The sequence below is a fragment of the Herpailurus yagouaroundi genome, unplaced genomic scaffold (assembly GCF_014898765.1).
Source record: "Herpailurus yagouaroundi ecotype Mexico unplaced genomic scaffold, PumYag 213, whole genome shotgun sequence".
Lineage (NCBI taxonomy): Eukaryota > Metazoa > Chordata > Mammalia > Carnivora > Felidae > Herpailurus > Herpailurus yagouaroundi.
The window spans coordinates 15468405-15489271 of NW_024412444.1; the positions used below are offsets into that span (position 1 = coordinate 15468405).

The following is a 20867-nucleotide window of genomic DNA, read 5'->3' on the forward strand; positions in this document are numbered from 1 at the left end:
CACCTGCCGGCCGGGACAAAGGCGCGCCGCGGCCCGGAAACTCCGCTTCTTTCCCGCCCCAGCCGCTGGCCGAGCGCTCGTCGCGGGCAGCTTCAAAGCTGTCAACGTTTCCCTTAGTCCCCGTACCAGTGACAGGTCCGGAAAGTCTTTCATTTCTTCCGCAGGTCAGGGCCTCCTTTTTTTGTTGTTTCTTGTCGGTTCGGACGCAAACTCAACTAGTGATTTTTTTTTTTTTTCGTTTTACAGATGACTGTGTTAAGACTGAATGTTCTATCAATGGGACTTGTATTTATAGTAAAGGCTAGATATTTAAGTATCTTATTTATATGCAACACCACAAAAAATCAAGCTTTTAAAACTGTACGTTTCCTGGTTTTTAATTGTCCACCTCTTAAAATATTTTACTGTAAGAGAAAAGTAGTTTTGTTGTGATAGGGCAGGTTTGGTGATTTAATGAAGAAAGATTGGCAAAATGTAGAAGAAATACTGAAAAATGACAAATACATGGTATTATAAACAGATACAGAAATTATTGCTATAGTTAGAGAAACATGTTGGAATAAAACATTCTTATCAACTTATTTTCCAAAGAACTAGGACTCCTCAAAAATGATTTTGAGGTGATTTTTTCCCCATTAAGAGTAGTATGGTTTTGCTTTATTACTTGCTAACGTATTGTAGTATTTTAAGATTCAAAGGAAGATTAGAAAGTATCTTTTGAAGAAATACTTCCAATTAAAACTAACAAATATGTGTGTGGATAAGTGGAAGGGCCTTGATTGTTTTCTTTGATTTGGGGGTCTACAAAATACCTCAAATACTAATATTCTGTCCCAAACTCCAAGATTAGTAAATTGTGGTATATGTGTATATGATAGGCTATTATCAAGCCATCAAACATTACGTGGAAGAATGTTGACTCGGAAGAATCCCAAGTTAAAACACAAGTTGCAAAATAATACATATGGTTTAACACTTTTGTTAAAAAAGGTAAATAAAGCATAGAATAAATACAGAAAACTGTGAATGCCAGTGTTAAGGATGGTTTTTTCTAGAAAGGATTGTAAGGTTTTTTCCCCCCTTTGAATCCTGTTTTCCAAGATTTTTATTTTAATCATGCATTACGATACTGAGTATCATGAGAAATAAAGGAGAGTACTAAAAGTTTATAAACTGTCGGAATACACCATATGGTTATAATGAGTAAATATTTTCCCAGTTGCACATTATAAAGTTATTCTTTAGTGTCCACTGTAATTTATTGGTTGTCAGACTTTTGGACATGTGACTGTAATCAGTGCCATTTTAAAATTTCTAACCGGGCTTCATGATGTCTTTCCTCTTTATGGGAAAAGAATTGCTGAAGGGATGCTCACAATCTTTTTAAATTGCAGAAACTTTTCTAAATGTCCCACTTATGTATACTTTTAACACATTTATTAAAAAGATGAATCGATCTTTCACGCTATGCCAAATACTATTTTATAAGCCAGTGCTACAAAGATGAATAAAATGTTCTTCCTGTTCCCAGGGAGCATGTAATCCTACAGTTGAAACTTCTTTGTTGTGCTTTGAAGTTTCAAAGTGATTTCATGTACATTTCACAGTCCCAATAATCTAAGGGAGATATGTACACCTGACTGCTCTCATTTTTAGAAGTGAAGAACCAGATCTGAGAGGTTGTGACTCAAGCACCATCAAACAGATAATTTAAGGTGGCGGACTTGAAACTCACATTGTAGTCTTCTGAGTTCGAGTCCTGTTACCTCTCCCACCTGCCAAGTCACATTGCCTCTCTTGCCAGCTTCCAAACTACGTTTAAAAATGTGTCCGTTGAATAAGAAAATAATTGAAAATTACCTTTAAGTTGCATCTTTTTCTTGTTTTACCAGAAAAAGTGAATGGTTTAAGGAGTTTTGGATATTGTGTGGTCTAAACTGGTATACACACCAATGATTTACTTTTTTTTGGTCATTTGCTTTTCACTGGATTATTTATGAAGATAATTTTGACCTGCCAAAATGATTGAAGGTTTTGTTTTTAATCTTTCTAAACGTGTGTGGTGTCTTTCCAATGCTGATAGGACTTTTGGAAAGAAATGTCTTTCTCTGAATTTTTTTTTTTTTTTAGGGGGGGAGGAGTTTTCCAGACTCTGCTCACATGGGCCATTCTTGGTTTGTTCCAGCTTGCCAACACTTGAGGTCACATGTGAGCCTTCCACATGTGTTCACTCTCCATTCCAGCTCTGTGATTGAACTCTGCTCTTATTGACTAGGGGGCATTTGGGCAGGCATGCTTCATTCCTGGAATTGACAGTCATTCCATGTGAGTAAAGTGGAATCTCAGTGAGCCTTCTTTAAGTATATGAAAAGCATTTGGTTTTAAAATGGAAAGAAATGTCAGGTACTGTTAGTGCCTGAGCCTTTGCAGCAGTTTGGCTCAAGAGAACTGATATACCTATGTTTTCCAGTTCTCTTATCTTTCTTTAGCAGTTCTACTTGAATGTTTTCTATCTATTCGTACTCATTTTTATTCCTTCTGACCTTTTTTTTTTTTATTTCCCCTTTCTCTGCTTTGTTCTTCTCTTTCAGTTTTGAATATATTAACACTGAATCAGCACTTCTAAAGCCCTGCCTTCTCCCACTGGCTTCACTTGGCCTTCAGACATAATGAGGAGACTGGCTTTTCGAGGCGCTGGTTGTGCTCTGGTAAAGCTGGTAAATTACTGATCATCTACACCTTTTCTCTTTTCTGTCCTTCCCTGCCTTTTGCCTTCCACTTTTCTTGAATTTTGTTATCCTTTCCATAAAGAGTCCCTCCTTGTTTTCATCAAATTCACTTGTGTCCTTGTCATAGCTTGTTTAATTAGGTTTGGTCCTTAGTTTCTTCATCTTAATGAATTGAGGCCAGTTGATCAGCCTATTATAAATAAAAGAAAATCAACAAAACTTGGCTGTCCTTGGCATAAGCCCGTTGAACCTTTTAGCCACTTGTAGCCAATTGCAAACTAACATACCTCGTAACAAACCAAAGCCTAGAGGAGGGAATATCGTCATGGTAGGCTGTTTTTAAATACCATGTGGACTGTATTTCAGAGGAAGACGTAGGGGACTCCTCTTGCTTCTTAGTTGGTAATCAGAATTTTTTTTTTTTTGGTTGGTTTTGCCCCTCCTTTCTGTTCCCTGAAGATGCCCAATTTTTTCTCCATACCTACTGGCAACCCATTCTTTCAGCTGATTGTGTCTTAGTTTACTGAAGTTGAATGTTGATGAGTGAAACTGGGATCAGGTTTTTCTTTTAGCTTTAGAGAAAGATCTTTGAAATCATAGTATACTATCTCATACTATTGTTAAATTGTACAAGCATTATAGAACCTTCTCAGGCATATACCTTTTCCCTGTAGCTGTAGCAGATCATTTTAACGGTTGCATTTTTTGTGTTACCATCAAATGTGTACATTAGTAAAGTCGTGTTAATATTAGTTACTAGACAGCCTACCTAAACCCAAGAGCAAATATTTATGTGCTTCTGAAAGGCCAAGTAGGACCTAAAAGTTCACTTCTGAGGTACTGTTGCAAATTATCTGTTGAAACTTAAAGCTATGATTTCAAGATTCATGAGCATAGAATACCTCATATGACTGACTGAAAAGGAGATCAGTCTGATTGACAGAAAAGTTTCAAAGCAGTTTTACTTTGACATAGGTGTGGTAAGTCACATTAAGTGTTTTCCAGGAATATGTGTTGTGGCCTTCTTTAATGAGTGGAGAAAATTCATTTTCAGTGCATTATTCTTAGAGTTCATCTAAAATGCTAGAAGATTCATTGTCCTCTGCCCTCTACACTGCCACTGCTCATTTTCCTCAAGCACTGATTTCTATTTTTTCCATATCATGGCCCACCTGGAAAATGATCATAATTGTAAGACACACTGGGGAAAACAGATGAAGCTGCTGACTCCAGAGGTGTTTGCCTTGGGGTTTCTGTCCCCATGACCTGCCTGGCTGCCTCAGGGGCTTGAGGGATCAGTACCTCCGCACTGCACTACATGCAGGTTTTTAAAATCCAGTGATGAGTAAATTTGGAGCCAGACGTGATTGGGTCATTCAAAATTGGTGATACATAAATGGATCTACTTTTGTTGAATTTGTCCTGTCTGAATTGAAAGTGTAGCATTCTGGTAAGTGAAGGGGCTAAAGCCAACAAGGTCCAGAATTTCCCCTGAAAAAACTTGACAGTTAAGTTTCTTTACAAGAGTTAAAATATCCTCCTAAGTGAACCCGAATCTTGGTAGCAGGTGGCTAGCTGAGGGCTTGGTGGCAGTGTCTAAATTTAAGTATACGAACATGGCTGATTATTTCTTATAGAAGAAGTTGGATTCCATGGGTTCCAAGAGAAGACGAGCTACCTCCCCTTCTAGTAGTGTCAGCGGGGACTTTGATGACGGGCACCATTCTGTATCCACACCAGGCCCAAGCAGGAAAAGGAGGAGACTTTCCAATCTTCCGACTGTAGATCCTGTGAGTAACTGGCACCACAGCTTCTGCCTGCTTTTCCTGCTCTTCCTTTAAGGATAAGCCGTTAAGATCCAGGCCTCACCACTTCTTTCTCCTCTGGCTAGATATTCCTAATCTCTTTCCTAATGTAGCTAACAATCTTAACAGTAATAGTGTAATTCAGTGTTAAGAAATAATGGTGGGTGGGTGTGGGTGGGTAAAATAGGTTATCCTATTTAAGGGGATTAAGAGGTATAAACTTCCAGTTACAGATAAAAAAAGTCACAGAGATGAAAAGCACAGCACAGAGAATACAGTCAGCAGTGTTGTAATAACATTACGTGGTGACAGATAGTAACTACACTTACTGTATTGAGCAGTGAATAATGTGTAGGTTTATTGAATCATTGTACATATGATATTGTATGTCAGGTATAATTCAATAATGCACTTAAAAAATTAGTATTCAGGAGCTCTCAAGAAAAGTAATTTCTCTGAATACATTTAGAATGGGAAATTTGCATAAAGTGATTCCTGTTTTGATGAAAACATGTTTTTCTAAGAGTGTAATCTGCTGAAGCACTTACCTTAATTCTAATTAAAAGTAACCAGGGGCGCCTGGGTGGCGCAGTCGGTTAAGCGTCCGACTTCAGCCAGGTCACGATCTCGCGGTCCGTGAGTTCGAGCCCCGCGTCGGGCTCTGGGCTGATGGCTCGGAGCCTGGAGCCTGTTTCCGATTCTGTGTCTCCCTCTCTCTCTGCCCCTCCCCCGTTCATGCTCTGTCTCTCTCTGTCCCAAAAATAAATAAACGTTGAAAAAAAAATTTAATTAAAAGTAACCAAATGGGTTAGCAATTCAACAGGCCAGAGAATGGCAGACAATGAAATAGAAATATGTACAAATTTGTTTTGTAATTTTATTGAGATGTAATTGACAGCACCATGTACGTTCAGGGTGTACAGTATAATGATTTGACATATATTTTGTGAAATGATTGCCACAGTTAGTTTAACGTCTATCGTATCATATAGATGACCAAAAAAATGGTTTTTTTCCTTGTGATGAGAACTCTTAGGATCTGCTCTTGTGGCAACTTTAAAATATACAGTATAGGATGGGGCGCCTGGGTGGCGCAGTCAGTTAAGCGTCCGACTTCAGCCAGGTCACGATCTCGCGGTCCGTGAGTTCGAGCCCCGCGTCAGGCTCTGGGCTGATGGCTCAGAGCCTGGAGCCTGTTTCCGATTCTGTGTCTCCCTCTCTCTCTGCCCCTCCCCCGTTCATGCTCTGTCTCTCTCTCTGTCCCAAAAATAAACGTTGAAAAAAAAATTAAAAAAAAAAATATGTACAGTATAGGAGTATTAACTATAGTTACCGTGTTGTACTTTATATTCCTAGTACTTATTTATAATAACCAGAAGTTTGTACCTTTTGACAAAAAATTTTAAAATGTTGGTATTTGCATTATACGTTCATTCAAATAACTTTGTGCTTGTCATGTGCTAGGCACTCACTATTCTGATGGTTGGGATATAGCCATGTGTAGGACAAGCCAGTTTTCACATGGAGCTTAGATTCTAGTGCAGCAGAAGGAGAATGTAAACAGATGAACAAATAGATAATAAAGTACCCCCAACTAATATTAAGTGTTAAGAAGAAGAGTTTGGCTGATTTGGGCTTCTTGGGTCCAAACCTTGAGGCATTTCTTTGCGATTGGAAGGCACTGGCCCCACAGAATACTGGGGAAGGGTGTTCCAGGGAGGAGGGACCCAATGCAGAAGAACTAGGTCAGGAATGGGTTTGTTGTGTTGTGATTACAGAACAATAGTCAAGAGGGAGAAGGAGACTGGCAGAGTCTGCCCAGCCACAGTATGTAGTTACCTTACCTACTCTGTGGTCATTATTACGAATTTAGATTTTATTCTCTGATTAGTAAGAAGCCCCTCTTTTGGATGATTTTAAGCAAGAAAGTGATATAAACTGATTTAGCTTAAAAGAATAATCACCAATAGCATAAATCTGATGAAAGATACCAAAATGTTTAATAAGTTATTTTATTTTTAAAAATGTTTATTTATTTTGAGAGAGAGAGAGAGCGGGGGAGAGGCAGAGAGAAAGAGAGTGAGAGAGAGAATCCCAAGCAGGTTCCATGCTCAGTGTGGAGCCCAATACAGGGCTCAGTCCCACCACTGTGGGATCATGACCTGAGCCGACATCAAGAGTTGGATGCTCAACCGACTGAGCCACCCAGGCACCCCATGAAGTTAAATTATTAAAAATTTTTTAAGTGTTTTTTTTTAATTTTTGAGAGGGGGGAGAAGGGCAGAGAGACAGGGATAGAGGATCTGAAGCAGGTTCTGGGATGATAGCAGTGAGCCTGATGTGGGGCTTGAACTTACGAACTGTAAGATCATGACCTGAGCTGAAGTTGGATGCTCAACTGACTGAACCACCCAGGTGCCAAAGTTAAATTATTTTAAATAAGGAGATACTGTCATGTCAGCACATTTGAGACCTGGGATCCTATGTGGGAACTTGGGGATTTGTCCATTTTCTCTGCTTGCCTTTTAGGGGTCTCTTTTTATTAAGGATAGTCCTTATACCTACACTAGCTCTGTTTTCACATTTCTGGTGATTTTTTTCATCTTTTCATATGTGTAGATTGCTGTGTGCCATGAACTCTACAACACCATTCGAGACTATAAGGATGAGCAGGGCAGGCTACTCTGTGAGCTCTTCATTAGGGCACCAAAGCGAAGGTGAGTTGGAAGGTGAATGGGAGGGATTTGGTCCTGGGTCCATGTTTATGGTGTTTGGTAGTTGAGTTTTTTTAGAAGGAATGGCTTAAATGATAACTGGAGTCCCCATTTTAGTTTTAGTTGTCAAGATGCAGTGAAGCATATTTAAAAAGAAATTTATTGTAAAATACACAGCGTAAAATTTATGCATTTTACATTTTTAAGTGGACAGCAGCAGTTCATTGAGTGTTTTTTATTCACATGGGTGTACAACAGATCTACAAAACTTTTTCATAATGCAAAATTCAAACTCTGTACCCATTAGAGAACTCCCAATGCCTCTCCTCCTGCCCCCAGCCCCTGACAGCCACCATTACACTTTGTTTTTCTAAATTTAACTATGTTAGGGATTTTATGTAAGTGGAATCATACAATATTTGTCTTTTGTGACTGGCTTCTTTAACTTAGTATAATGTTTTTAATGGTCATCCATGTTGTAGCATGTGATAGGATTTTCTTCTTTTTAAAGGCAGAATAATACTCCATTGTATGGATATACTGTCTTTTGTTTGTCCATTTATCCATTGATAAACACTTGGGTTGCTTTCACCTCTTGGCTATTGTGAATAATGCTGCAGTGAACATGGGTGTGTAAATACCTCTGATGCTGCTTTCAGTTCTTTTGGATATATACCCAGAAGTGGCATCTCTGGATCTTATAGTAATTCTATTTTTAATTTTTTGAGCAACTACCATACTGTTTTCCACATCACTGTACCATTTTACATTCCCACTAACGATGTACAAAGGTTCCAATTTCTCCATATCCTTGCTACACTTGTAGTTTTGTAGTAAGTTTTGAAATCAAAAGTATGAGTCATTGTGATGGTTAATTCTATGTGTCAGCTTGGCTGGGCTAAGGCATGGCCACATAGCTGGGGAAGCATTTCTGAGTGCGTCTATAGGGATGTCTCTGGAAGAGGTTAGCATCTGAATAGGTAGAGTAAAGAAGATGGCCTTAACCTGCGCAGTTGGGTATCATCCAATGCCCTGAGGCCTTGAATAGAACAAAAGGGGGAAGGAAGGATGAATTAGTGCTCTCTGAGCTGAGACATCCATCTCCTCCTGCCTTTAGATCTCAGAGCTCCTGGTTCTTGGGCCTTCAGACTCATACTGAATTATACATACCACTGACTTTTCTGGTTCTCTGACTGGCAGATGGCAGATCCTGGGCTTCTTGGCCTCTATGATCTCATGAGCCAATTCCTATAACACGTGTGTGTGTGTGTGTGTGTGTGTGTGTGTGTGTGTGTGTGTATCTCCTGTTGGTTTTGTTTCTCTGAAAAACCCTAATACAGTCTTCCAACTTTGTTCTTCCTTTTCAGGATAGTTTTGGTTGTTTGGGGCTCTTTGAGATACCATGTGAATTTCAGGATGGATTTTTCTGTTTCTGTAAAAAATGCTGTGGGGATTTTGATAGGCATTGCGTTGAATTTGTAGATAGCTTTGGGTGTATTGGTATTTTAACAGTACTTAAGTTTACTAATCCATGAACATGGGATATCTTTCCATTTATTTATGTCTTTAATTTCTTACAGAAATGTGTAGTTTTCAGTGTACAAGTTTTTCAACTTGTTGGTTAGGTTTATTCATAAGTTTTTTTGTTTTGTTTTTTGTTTTGATGGTATTAAAGTTGAATTGTTTTCCTAATTTCCCTTTTTGGATTGTTCAGTCTTAGTGTATAGAAATGCATTGGATTTTTGCATGTGGTAATTTTGTATAATGAAACTGCAAATTCACTTATTCTTTTTTTTTCTTTTAATCTTTAAGTTTTTTGCATGTGACATCATGTTACCTGCGAACAGAGATAATTTTACTTCTTCCTCTTCAATTAGGAGGGCTTTTCTTTTTGTTGCCTAATTGTTTTGGTTAGGACTTCCAGTAATGTGCTGAAAAGAAGTGGTGAGAGCAAACATCCTTGTTTTTTTTCAACTTAGAGGAAAAGCTTTCAGTCTTTCATGATTTTGAGTATGATGGCAGTTGTGTGCTTTTCATATATGGCCTTAATTATGTTGAGGTACTTTCCATCTATACCTAATTTGTTGAGAGTTTTTATCATGAATTTTGTCAGATTCTTTTTTTGCATCAATTGAGATGATCATGAGGTTATTTTCCTTGATTTGTTACTGTGATGAGTTACTTTTATCAATTTTCGTAGGTTGAATCATCCTTGAATTCCAGGAATAAATCCCACTTGTTTATGGTGTATTATCCTTTTAATATGCTGCTAACTTCATTTTGCTAGTATTTTGTTGAGGAATTTTTATCAGTGTTCATAAGGGACATTGGTCTATACTTTCCTTATAGTGTCTGCTGGCTTTGGTATGAGGGTATTGCTGGCCTCACAAAATAAGTAAATTTTTCCTCCAATTTTTTGGGAAAAGTTTGAGAAGGATTAATGTTCTTTAAATGTTTGGTAGAATTCACCAATAAAGCCATTAGGTCCAGGACTTTTCTGGGAGTTTTTTGTTGTTTTTTTTTTTAATTAAAATTTTAAATTCCAGTATAGTTAGCATACAGTGTAATATTAGTTTCAGGTGTGCGATATAGTGGTTAAACAGTTCTGTACATTACTCAGTGTTCATCACGATAAGTGTACTCTTTAATCCCCATCACCTAGTATTCCCAACCCCAGCCACACACCTCCATTCTGGTAACCTTCAGTTCTTCAGTTTGTTAAGAGTCTCTTTCTTGGTTTGCCTCTTTTTTTTCCTTTGCTTGTTTTACCTCTTGAATTCCACATATGAATGAAATCATATGGTATTTGTCTTTCTCTAACTTAATTTGACTTAGCATTATAGTCTCCTGCTCTATCCGCGTTGTTACAACAGGCAAGATTTCTTTCTTATGGCTGAATAATATTCCATTGTACATATATACCATGTCTTCTTTATCCATTCATCTATCAGTGGACACTTGGGTTACTTCCATATTTGGCTATTATAAAATAATGCTGCAGTAAACGTAGAAGTGTATGTATCCCATTGAATTACCGTTTTTGTATTTTTTGGGTAAATACCCAGTGGTTTCGCTGGAAGATTTTTGGTTACTGGTTCAATTTTCATAATAGTTACAGGTCTATTCAGGTTTTCTGTTTCTTCATATCCAGTCTTGGTAGGTTTTATGTTCCTAGGAATTTATCCCTTTCTTCTAAGTTATCCATTTTATTGGCATACAGTTATTCATAGTATTCTTTTATAATCCTTTTTATTTCTGTGGCATTGGTTTTAATGGCATTTCTGATTTTTTTTAAGTCTTCTCTTTTTCTTAGTTCATCTGAATGAGGGTTTGTCCATTATATTGATCCTTTCAAAAAACTGACTCTTAGCTTTAATTGATTTTTATGTTTTCCTCTTTTTTGTTTTCTTTTATCTCTATATATCATTTCCTTCCTCCTGCTGGTTTGGGGCTTATGTTCTTTCTCTAGTTCTTGAGAGTGAAGCATATTTTTAAAATTTATTTATAGCATTTAAGGTAACATTAAAGTTATAGCTGTTATCATTAAAAGAAGTAAAATTTTCAAAGTATACAGAGAGTGCACGGTCATTGTTTTCATCTTGCTTTTTTGCTTTGTCCCCATACTCTTGGGCTTGACTTCTGTAGTCCAGTGAAACAAAAAAAAAAAAAATTGCTGGCCTAGTATGCACATTGCACACACCTCCCTTTAGAAGCTATGTTCTCCCTGACTAGAACTTCCTTCTTCTCTTGCTGTCAAGATAACATCACTATTCCCTTCTAACTCAGGAAGTTGAAGTTATTTGTTCTGAAAACATACAGAAGTGTGGTAGACAGAATGATGGTCCCCAGATATGTCCATGTTTCAATCCCTAGAACCTATAAATATGTTAGATTACATGCTAGAAAGAAATTAAATTGTTAACCAACTGACTCTGACTTGGAGAGATTATCCTGGATTATCTAGATGGGTTCAGTGTAATCACAAGAGTCCTTAAACAGAGAGGAGGGAGACAGAAGAGTCAGAGTCAGAGAGAGATTTGAAGATGCTACACTCCTGACTTTTGAAGATGGAGGAAGAGGGCTACAAGCCAATGAATTCAGGCAACCTCTAGAAGCTAGAAAAGGTGAGGAAATGGATTCTTCCCTAGAACCTCCAGGAGGAACACCAACATCTTGATTTTTAGCCCTGCAAGACCCTTTTTGGACTTCTGTAAAATAATAAATTTGTGTTTTGTTTTGTTTTTTTAATTTTTCTTTTCCAATGTTTTTATTTATTTTTGGGACAGAGAGAGACAGAGCATGAACGGGGGAGGGGCAGAGAGAGAGGGAGACCCAGAATCGGAAACAGGCTCCAGGCTCCAAGCCATCAGCCCAGAGCCTGACGCGGGGCTCGAACTCACGGACCTCGAGATCGTGGCCTGGCTGAAGTCGGACGCCCAACCGACTGCGCCACCCAGGCGCCCCAAATTTGTGTTGTTTTCAGCCATTAAGTTTGTAGTAACTTTTTACAGCAGCTCTAGGAAACTAGTACATTGAGTTAACTAAAGATTTAGGTTCATTCGTGGTTGTTAATGCCAAAGTGCGTAACCAGCAAGCTGAAGTTGAAGGCAAACTTTTCACCTCAGAGAGCAGAGCCATTAAGAACACAGCACAACATCCTGAATTAAAGAATGTAAATTAGTCATGGCTAAAAAAGAAGGGTTCTTTTTAAAATGAGGTAACTCTCCAGATTTCATTTGGTTTATCATAGTCATCTTTTAAAAGTTACTTAGTTAGCATATAATAAAAGCCCATATTTATTTCGTACTATATATTAGATATATTGCCAAGTACTTTCTTCATATCGTTCAAACTTGTAAAATATTATTATCGTGGTTTATAGGTGAGAACTTGACGAGTTCTCAGAACTACTAAAAGATAACCAGGGTACAGACTCCAGTCTTTCTGATTCTAGAGCCAGTGCTCTTAACCAGTATGTTGTATAGAGGAACAGCATCGTACTGGAGCACACAAGCCCCTCATTGAAAAAGGACTGCCCATCTGCTGCCTTCCACCCCCAGCAGGTTAGTGAGTCCTGAGGGGTGGAGGATACAGACTTTAGGTGCTAGAGCACTGTCTTCTAGCTTCCCAAGATGTGGCACCCTGTGAGCACTGATTGCCTTCCCCCAGTGCTGTACCAGAGGACAGCTCTACCTTCTTTGGAATGGGTATGTTTTCTTAAGAGTTTGTGGGGAGCAGTAATGCTCAGAGCTACACAATTGTGAATCTCTTTTTGAGACTTTGTTTTGATTAGTATATTAAGCTACTTGTGCTAAGATACCCAAATTAACAATGGCTGAAATAAGAAAAACTGCTTTTTCTCATATAAAAGTTCTGTTCTGTAAACTTCTTAGGGTCTAGGAACCGTCTTTCTTTTGCTGTCGTTGGGGTATCGCTCTTAGCTGTATAGCCTGAGATGGCTCACCAGCACAGCTGTCTTTCAGCCCATAGGAAAAAGAAAGTCTGTTAAGGGTATCTTACACCTTGGCTCTTGTATTGGTCAGAACTTGGGTGCAGCAAGGCTGGGGAATATGCTCTTTAGTACCCACACAGCAGCTCAGAGTGCTGCCATCCTGAGGATAAGGGAAAATGAATTTGGGGATAGCCAGTAGGCTCTGCCTGTCAAGCCTGGTATTTTTCACTTTTCTGGTTAAAAATGTCACTTATGGTTTGACTGTTCTGCTGCCATATCATAGCAGGGTGCCCTCGCCTATTGTTGAAAGAGAAAAGCTGCTATGCAAGAACATGTATGTATTGCACAGTGCTGTTTGTGTATGTGTGTGCCTGGAAGTCTGAAAGAATACTGATTGTGCTTTTACCTCTAGATGAATAGGGACAATTTTTATTATTTTATTCTTTTCAGTATGTTGATTTAAGCGGGAAAAATTAGTAGAACTATTTCGTTTTCAAAAGATGAGGACCTTGTTTTAACCTTATCACATAGAGTGAAATCTGGGGATCCTGATTTCTGTTTTGTCTGGTAAGTCTAAAAATGTTTGTGAGGAGCCCTCTCACAGAGCTTCTGGGAGAGAGTGTTCTTTCTAGGCACATGTACTCATTGGGTGCTCAGTTGTCTACAGATAATCTCCCAAGCCTGAAAGGCTGCTGAGGTCCAGCCTCAGCAAGGAGCAGTGGACTGTGGCCCGTCAGGTCCAGGTGGAGAGAGCCATTGTGAACGTCAGGTTAACAAAGCCCTAACGCTCACCCTAGGAAAGTCCCTTGATGCCACTGATGACATCGATATTAGGCCTAGGTGGTCCTTTGTTGTTACTCGCTAAGACCTTTATGTTCTTATACTTTGTCTGAATAGCAGAATGAGTACTCATTTTATTTCCCTCATACTTAATTTTATAGTTCACTAAAATCATAAATAATTGGTAAAAGTTTTAAAAAATTCAGTTTGTTCTTCCTCATTTCTCTTCCTGAAGAACTTAATCCAGAAGCCATTAGGTGAGACTGAGCAAGCTTAACATCTACAGGGAAGACAGGTGTTGGGGTGTTGGGGAGAGGATTTGGACAGTAGCAGTATCACGTCACGGAGTGTCAGCTTGAGCATGGGAAAGTGGGGGGTCATGTGGAAGGACTTCCTGGCACAGGGTCTGGAGGCCTGAGTGGAGAGGGGACGATGTCCATGTTGGGAGAGTGGTGGTGGTAGTGGCCTATCATGGATGGGGCCGGGAGGGCATCTGCTGGGGTTGTGACCTAGCCCAGGCAGGGGGCTATAGCCTTAGTGAGGTGAGGAGAAGCCTTGTGGGGTCTGGGTAGACAGCAGCAAGAGGAGATTGGTTACATACAGGAGATGAATCATTGTAGTAGATACATTGTGAATAATATGACCCAGGCTTCTCATTATCTGAGAAAGGGAGTACAAATATGGCAAGGAAACTAGAATGAACTCTGTTGTATGATTGGAATTGGAAATCTTGGTGTGAATTCATGGTTTCCAACATATGTTGGTAATAGAAATTTAGGTATAAGTGAGCTTATGTCTATCCGCAGCTTTGTCCATTGAGACAGCCTGGGAGCAGCAACACACCAGTAGTTCTTTGGGGAAATGGCTGATTTTAATGGCAGGGAAAGTACAAGATGAGCCTGTAAGATCTTAGGCAGCCAGAAAGTAAGCAGATGTTCAAAGGGTGATGGGTGTCAAAAGGACATAGAGAGGGGCGCCTGGGTGGCGCAGTCGGTTAAGCGTCCGACTTCAGCCAGGTCACGATCTCGCGGTCCGTGAGTTCGAGCCCCGCGTCAGGCTCTGGGTTGATGGCTCAGAGCCTGGAGTCTGTTTCCCATTCTGTGTCTCCCTCTCTCTCTGCCCCTCCCCCGTTCATGCTCTGTCTCTCTCTATCCCAAAAATAAAAAAAAAAAAAAAAAAAAAAAAAAGGACATAGAGAATAGAAACCATCTTGAAAGGATTCCAACTGGCCCAACCTTGAACAGATTGAACATCAGAATAGTTAATGGATTTTAATGACTTCCAAATAGGAATCCAGGAATCCATATGGATATAAATAAGTGAGTAAATTGATTAGGAATGGACTTAATATAGTCAGGAGGTACTGCTCTATAAAATACAGGGAGCAATTGAGAAGCTTGGTGGACATCACTAAAATCAAGTGACCAAATTCAGCCTCGCCTAAGTACTGAGACAAGTTGAAATTGTGTGCCACCTAATATTTTATCAGGTGTGACAAACATAATATCATGTCTGTCATAGTCCTGCCAAAGAAGCGTAACCTGTGTTTATTCATTGGGGAAACAGACAAACTCAAATTGAGGGACACCCTATAAAATAAATGGCCCGAAATCTTCAAAAGTATGAAGATCCTGAAAGTTGAGGAAGGACTGAGGAACTGTTTCAGAATGAAGGAGACTAAAGAAATACAACTAAATGCAACATGCGATTCTGGACTTGATCCTTTTGCTATAAAAGACAATTTTGGAACAGTTGCAGAACATGAATGGGGTCTGAGGATTAGATAGTGATACTATCAAAGTCAGTTTTCTGATTTTGTTGGTTGAGCAGTGGTCCTTGTTTGTAGGAAATACTAAACTATTTAGGGGTGATAAGACCTCATCTGAGCAGCTTTCTAGTGGTTCCGGGAAACACGCTTTGTACTATTACTGCAATTTTTATGTCAGAATAAAATGATTTTAAAAATTAAATATATCCTACATATATGGCTATAATATGTCAATCACAGTCCCAAGAGAGAGTAAAGCCTTAATGACCATGACATTCTTTGTATGTAATAACAGGTTTCTTACACATCTAGAATGGAGTTAACTACCTACCCCTGAAGGAGAATTGAGAGAAATAGTCACTTATATACTTGTCTCATGAAATTTCGTTTGAAAAAAAGCCAGAAAGAAGAAGAATAAACATCCATGAACCCAAAACCCAACCTAAGACATTATCATTAGAACTGCCTTTGAGGGACACCTGGGTGGCTGAGTCACTTAAGCATCTGACTCTTAATTTCAGCTCAGGTTTTGGTCACACAGTTCATGAGTTTGACCCTTGTGTCAGGCTCTGCTCTGACGGTACGGAGCCTGCTTGGGATTCTCTTCCTTCCTCTCACTCTCTGCCCCTCCCCCACTCATGCTCTCTTTCTCTCAAAATAAATAAACATTAAAAAAAAAAAAATGAAAACGTCGGGGTAGCTCAGTCTATTGAGTGTCTGACTTTTGGTCTCTGTTCAGATCATGATCTCATAGTTCCTGAGATCAAGCCCCCACATCAGTCTCCGCATTGACATCCTGCTTGGGGTTCTCTGTCCTCTCTCTCATTTCCTCCCCGGCACACGTGTGCGCGCTCACATTCTTTCTCTCTCTCTCTCAATATAAATTAAAAAAAAAAAAAAAACTTAAACACTACTTTTGAAATTTCCTGTATGACCTTTGCTTGGTGACCACAGAGCTTTTTCTGCCAAGTACTATCAAGTGCCTGTTATATGTAAACTTCTCTAATATCAATTACTAAACTTACAAAGAAGAAAGATGTGGTCCTTGGCACAAAGAGCTTACCAAAGATGAAAGGGCGTAAGAACAAATAAACATGACCAAACTATTAAAAAAAGAAAAACACATAGGAATGGTAAATACAAAATCCAGGATGGTAATTATCTCTTGGAAGGGAGGATAGTGAAGGTCATACAGAAAATAAGTTTTAAAGAGTTTTGAAACCTGAATCTGTTTTCAGCCACTATTGAACTTGAAAGGTAAGTTATTTTCATTTGCAGAAGATACATATAGTTTTAGTGTTAGTGCCCTAAATCTTAAATATTTAGCATATAAATGATCATCATAAGCGTTAAGTTAGGTTTTTATGTCACTAACATATACTTAAAAAAGGCCTTGCATATGCACCTTTTGTTACTCCCTTTTAGTTCTAATAATGGGAATAAGTCTAATATGTTCTGTCACTTGGAATGTTGGACAAAAAATAGTTTTGAAATATAATTTTTCATAGGCTTTGGACTAATACCTTTTTTAAAAAAATTATAACAGAAATCAACCAGACTATTATGAAGTGGTTTCTCAGCCCATTGATTTGATGAAAATCCAACAAAAGTTAAAAATGGAAGAGTATGATGATGTTAATCTGCTGACTGCTGACTTCCAGCTCCTTTTTAACAATGCAAAGGCCTATTATAAGGTAAGAAACCATCAAATTTGGAAGGTATCCTATTTGATAATAATTTGGCTTTTTTAATATTTATCAGTCTGGTAGGTAAGTAGTGTTTACTCATTGAGTGGTTTGAGTTTGTGTTTCTCTTGCTACTAAAGAGACTGGGGGCACCTGCATGGCTCAGTTGGTTGGGCGTCTGACTTCATTTTAGGTCATGATCTCACAATTCCTGAGTTCGAGCCCCACATTGATCTTACTGCTGTCAGTGCAGAGCCCACTTTGGATCTTCTGTCCCCACCTCTCTCTGCTCCTCCCCTACTCGTGCTTTCTCAAAAATAAACATGTTAAAGAAAATAAAATAGACTGAAGATTCATATAACATGAACCATTTTTGTTACTTTTGAGTCTGTTCAAATCTTTTGCCCATTTTTCTCTGGAGTTGTCATTTTCATATTTTTAGAAATTTTTTATATACTGTAGAGACTAATCCTCTTTTGTTGTATTTGTTGCAAGTATCTTTTCCCACTATGTAGCTATTTTCATTCTTTGTAATGTCTTGATGAACAGAATATTTTTATGTTAATATAATCAAACTTATTAGTCTTTGTAGTTTGTTGTTTGTGTCTTATTTCAAAAATCCCTCTTATTCAAAGATTATAGAGATAATCTTCTCTCTCTCTCCCTCTTTTTTTTTTTTTTTTGAAAGAGAGAGGGCACAAGTGAGCAAGGGGCAGAGAGAGCGAGAGAAGCGGAGCTCACCAGCCGCTCGTGTTTTACCCTAAGTGGGGCATGAGCTCACCTGAAGTGGGGCACGAGCTCACCCAATGTGGGACTCTAATTCACAAACTGTAGGATAATGAGCTGAGCCAAAGTCAGATGCTTAACGACTGAGCCACCCAGGCGCCCAAAGATATTCTTCTCTTAAATATTACAGTATATGTTAACTAACTAGAACTCAACTAAAACCTTGAAACAAACAAACAAAGTTCTTGTATATTTTCTCCTAAAAGTTTGTTTGTTTTTCGCATGTAAGCCTTTAAGGCAGCTCACATTGGCTTTTAGTGTCTTCTGTGAGGTAAGGACCTATTTTTTTTTCCTAACAGGGATAAGCAGCACCTTGAAGTGGCAGCCTCTCCCTATTTGTTTGCTCTGTCAGTGCTGACACCATTTCCATGTACTCATGGGTCCCCTTCTGGCCTTTTATTTTGTTCTTTTTGTTCTGGCAAGTTTATCTATTACTGGGCTATTACATTCTTGCCGTAATTATTATGCCTTTATAATTCCTTATTAGGTAAGGAAAGCACTGGTTATTGATCGTTCTTGATTATTCTCAGCCTTTTTTTTTTTTTTTTTAACATTTTTGTTTATTTTTGAGACAGGGAGAGACAGAGCATGAACGGGGGAGGGTCAGAGAGAGAGGGAGACACAGAATCCAAAACAGGCTCCAGGCTCTGAGCTGTCAGCACAGAGCCCAACGCGGGGCTCGAACTCACGGACCGCGAGATCATGACCTGAGCCAAAGTCAGATGCTTCACCGACTGAGCCACCCAGGCACCCCTTCTCAGCCCTTTTCTCATACATGTATATATTATTAGTGTGTTAGGTCAAGCACAAAAAAATTGTTGGAAGTTTTATTGGATTGCATTGACTCCTTAGATCATATTTTGGGGAATTGACATAATTGTGATACTGACTTTTCCAGTCTTTGAATTTGGTATGTCTTCATTTATTTAAGTCTTCTTTAATTTATCTTAGTAAAGCTTCATAAAGATTCTGCAAGATGTTATTAGATTTATTCTTAATATTGTGTAGTGTGTATATATATGTTTTTTTTCTTTAATTGAGATACAATTCACACTTTTTTTTTTTTTAATTTTTTTTTTTTTTCAACGTTTATTTATTTTTGGGACAGAGAGAGACAGAGCATGAACGGGGGAGGGGCAGAGAGAGAGGGAGACACAGAATCGGAAACAGGCTCCAGGCTCTGAGCCATCAGCCCAGAGCCTGACGCGGGGCTCGAACTCACAGACCGCGAGATCGTGACCTGGCTGAAGTCGGACGCTTAACCGACTGCGCCACCCAGGCGCCCCGATACAATTTACACTTTTTAAAAAAGTGTAGAATTCTGGGAGGGGTTAGTATACTCACAAAGTTGTGCAAAGATCACCATTATCTACCTCCAGAATATTTTCACTACTCCAAGATGAAAACCATACCATTAACAGGTGTTCTCCATTTCCCTTCCTCCCTGCCTCTGGCAACCACTAATCTACTTTCTTTCCTTATGGATTTTCCTGTTCAGCACACTGCATGTAAATGGAATCGAATACTGTATGGTCTTAGGTTACTAGCTGCTTTCACGGAGGTGTCTTCAAAGTTCATCCATGCTGTAACATATGTTAGTACTTCTTTCTTTACTTTTCATTTCTTTTTCTTTTTTTAATTATTTATTTATTTGTTTATTTTTATTTTAACTTGTTTTATTTTTTATTTTTTTTAATTTACATCCAAATTAGTTAGCATATAGTGCAACAATGATTTCAGGAGTAGATTCCTTAGTGCCCCTTACCCATTTAGCCCATCCCCCCTCCCACAACTCCTCCAGTAACCTTCAGTTTGTTCTCCATATTTAAGAGTCTCTTCTGTTTTGTCCCCCTCCTTGTTTTTATATTATTTTTGTTTCCTTTCCCTTATGTTCATCTGTTTTGTCTCTTAAAGTCCTCATATGAGTGAAGTCATACAATTTTTGTCTTTCTCTGACATAATACCCTCCAGTTCCATCCACGTAGTTGCAAATGGCAAGGTTTCATTCTTTTTGACTGCTGAGTAATACTCCATTTTGTGTGTGTGTGTGTGTGTGTGTGTGTGTGTGTGTGTGTGTGTATACGTGTGTATACATACCACATCTTCTTTATCCATTCATCCATCAAGGGACATTTGGGCTCTTTCCATACTTTGGCTATTGTTGATAGTGCTGCTATAAACATAGGGGTGCATGTGTCCCTTTGAAACAGCACACCTGTATCCCTTGGATAAATGCCTAGTAGTGCCATTGCTGGGTCATAGGGTAGTTCTAATTTTAGTTTTTTGAGGAACCTCCATACTGTTTTCCAGAGTGGCTGCACCAGCTTGCATTCCCAACTTTTCTTTTTAGCGTTTTATTTATTTTTGAGAGAGAGCACAAGTCGGGGAGGGGCAGATAGAGGCGGGGGACAGAGGATACAAAGGAGGCTCTGTGCTGACAGCAGCGAGCTCGATGTGGGGCTTGAACTCAGGAACCACGAGATATGACCTGAGCCAAAGTCAGAGGCTCAACTGACTGAGTAAGCCACCCAGGTGCCCCAGTATTTCATTCCTTCTTATGACTATATAATATGCTATTATATCGCTATACCACCTTTTTTTTTTTGCTTGCTTTCTTAGTTTTTTTTTTTTTTTTTTTTTAAGAGAGAGCGCTCATGCAAAGTAGGGGAGAGGGGCAGGAGAGAGAGAGAGAATCTTTTTTATTTATTTCAAGAGAGAGCAAGCAGGGGAGGGACAGAGAGAGAGGGAAACAGAGAATCCCAAGCAGGCTCTGCGCTATCAGCAGAGTTTGATGAGGGGGCTCGAACTCTGGAACCATGAGATCATGACCTCAGCCAAAGTCAAGAGTCAGATGCTTAACTGACTGAGCCACCCTGGCCCTCCTGCTTTATGTATTTTTGTGTATTATTTAAGTTTTAATATGCAAATGTGAGCATACAAGTTTAAAATTGTTATATTGTCCTAGCAAATTGAAGTTTTGGGGGGGTTCTGTTGTATCATTACTAGTGTCTTTTGTTGAAGTCTGTTTTAATTTTTTTTTTTTCAACGTTTATTTATTTTTGGGACAGAGAGAGACAGAGCATGAACGGGGGAGGGGCAGAGAGAGAGGGAGACACAGAATCGCAAACAGGCTCCAGGCTCCGAGCCA

General features: G+C 38.9%; 1 protein-coding gene across 32 annotated transcripts in view; it reads left to right on the plus strand.

Annotated features, from left to right (window-relative positions):
• PBRM1 (polybromo 1) overlaps nucleotides 1-20867 on the plus strand; it is a 117836-nt gene that overhangs the window by 611 nt on the left and 96358 nt on the right. For 12 of the 32 annotated variants that reach the window (XM_040454827.1, XM_040454843.1, XM_040454841.1 and 9 more), the window contains exons 1-6: nucleotides 18-164; nucleotides 2186-2325; nucleotides 2592-2717; nucleotides 4367-4519; nucleotides 7154-7251; nucleotides 16795-16942. In XM_040454827.1, the coding sequence (XP_040310761.1) occupies nucleotides 2670-2717; nucleotides 4367-4519; nucleotides 7154-7251; nucleotides 16795-16942 (447 nt within the window). In that variant the 5' untranslated portion in view covers nucleotides 18-164; nucleotides 2186-2325; nucleotides 2592-2669. Of the gene's footprint in view, nucleotides 1-16; nucleotides 165-2185; nucleotides 2326-2591; nucleotides 2718-4366; nucleotides 4520-7153; nucleotides 7252-16794; nucleotides 16943-20867 lie in introns of those variants that run through there. The other 20 variants (XM_040454839.1, XM_040454829.1, XM_040454840.1 and 17 more) reach the window with 15 other exon arrangements.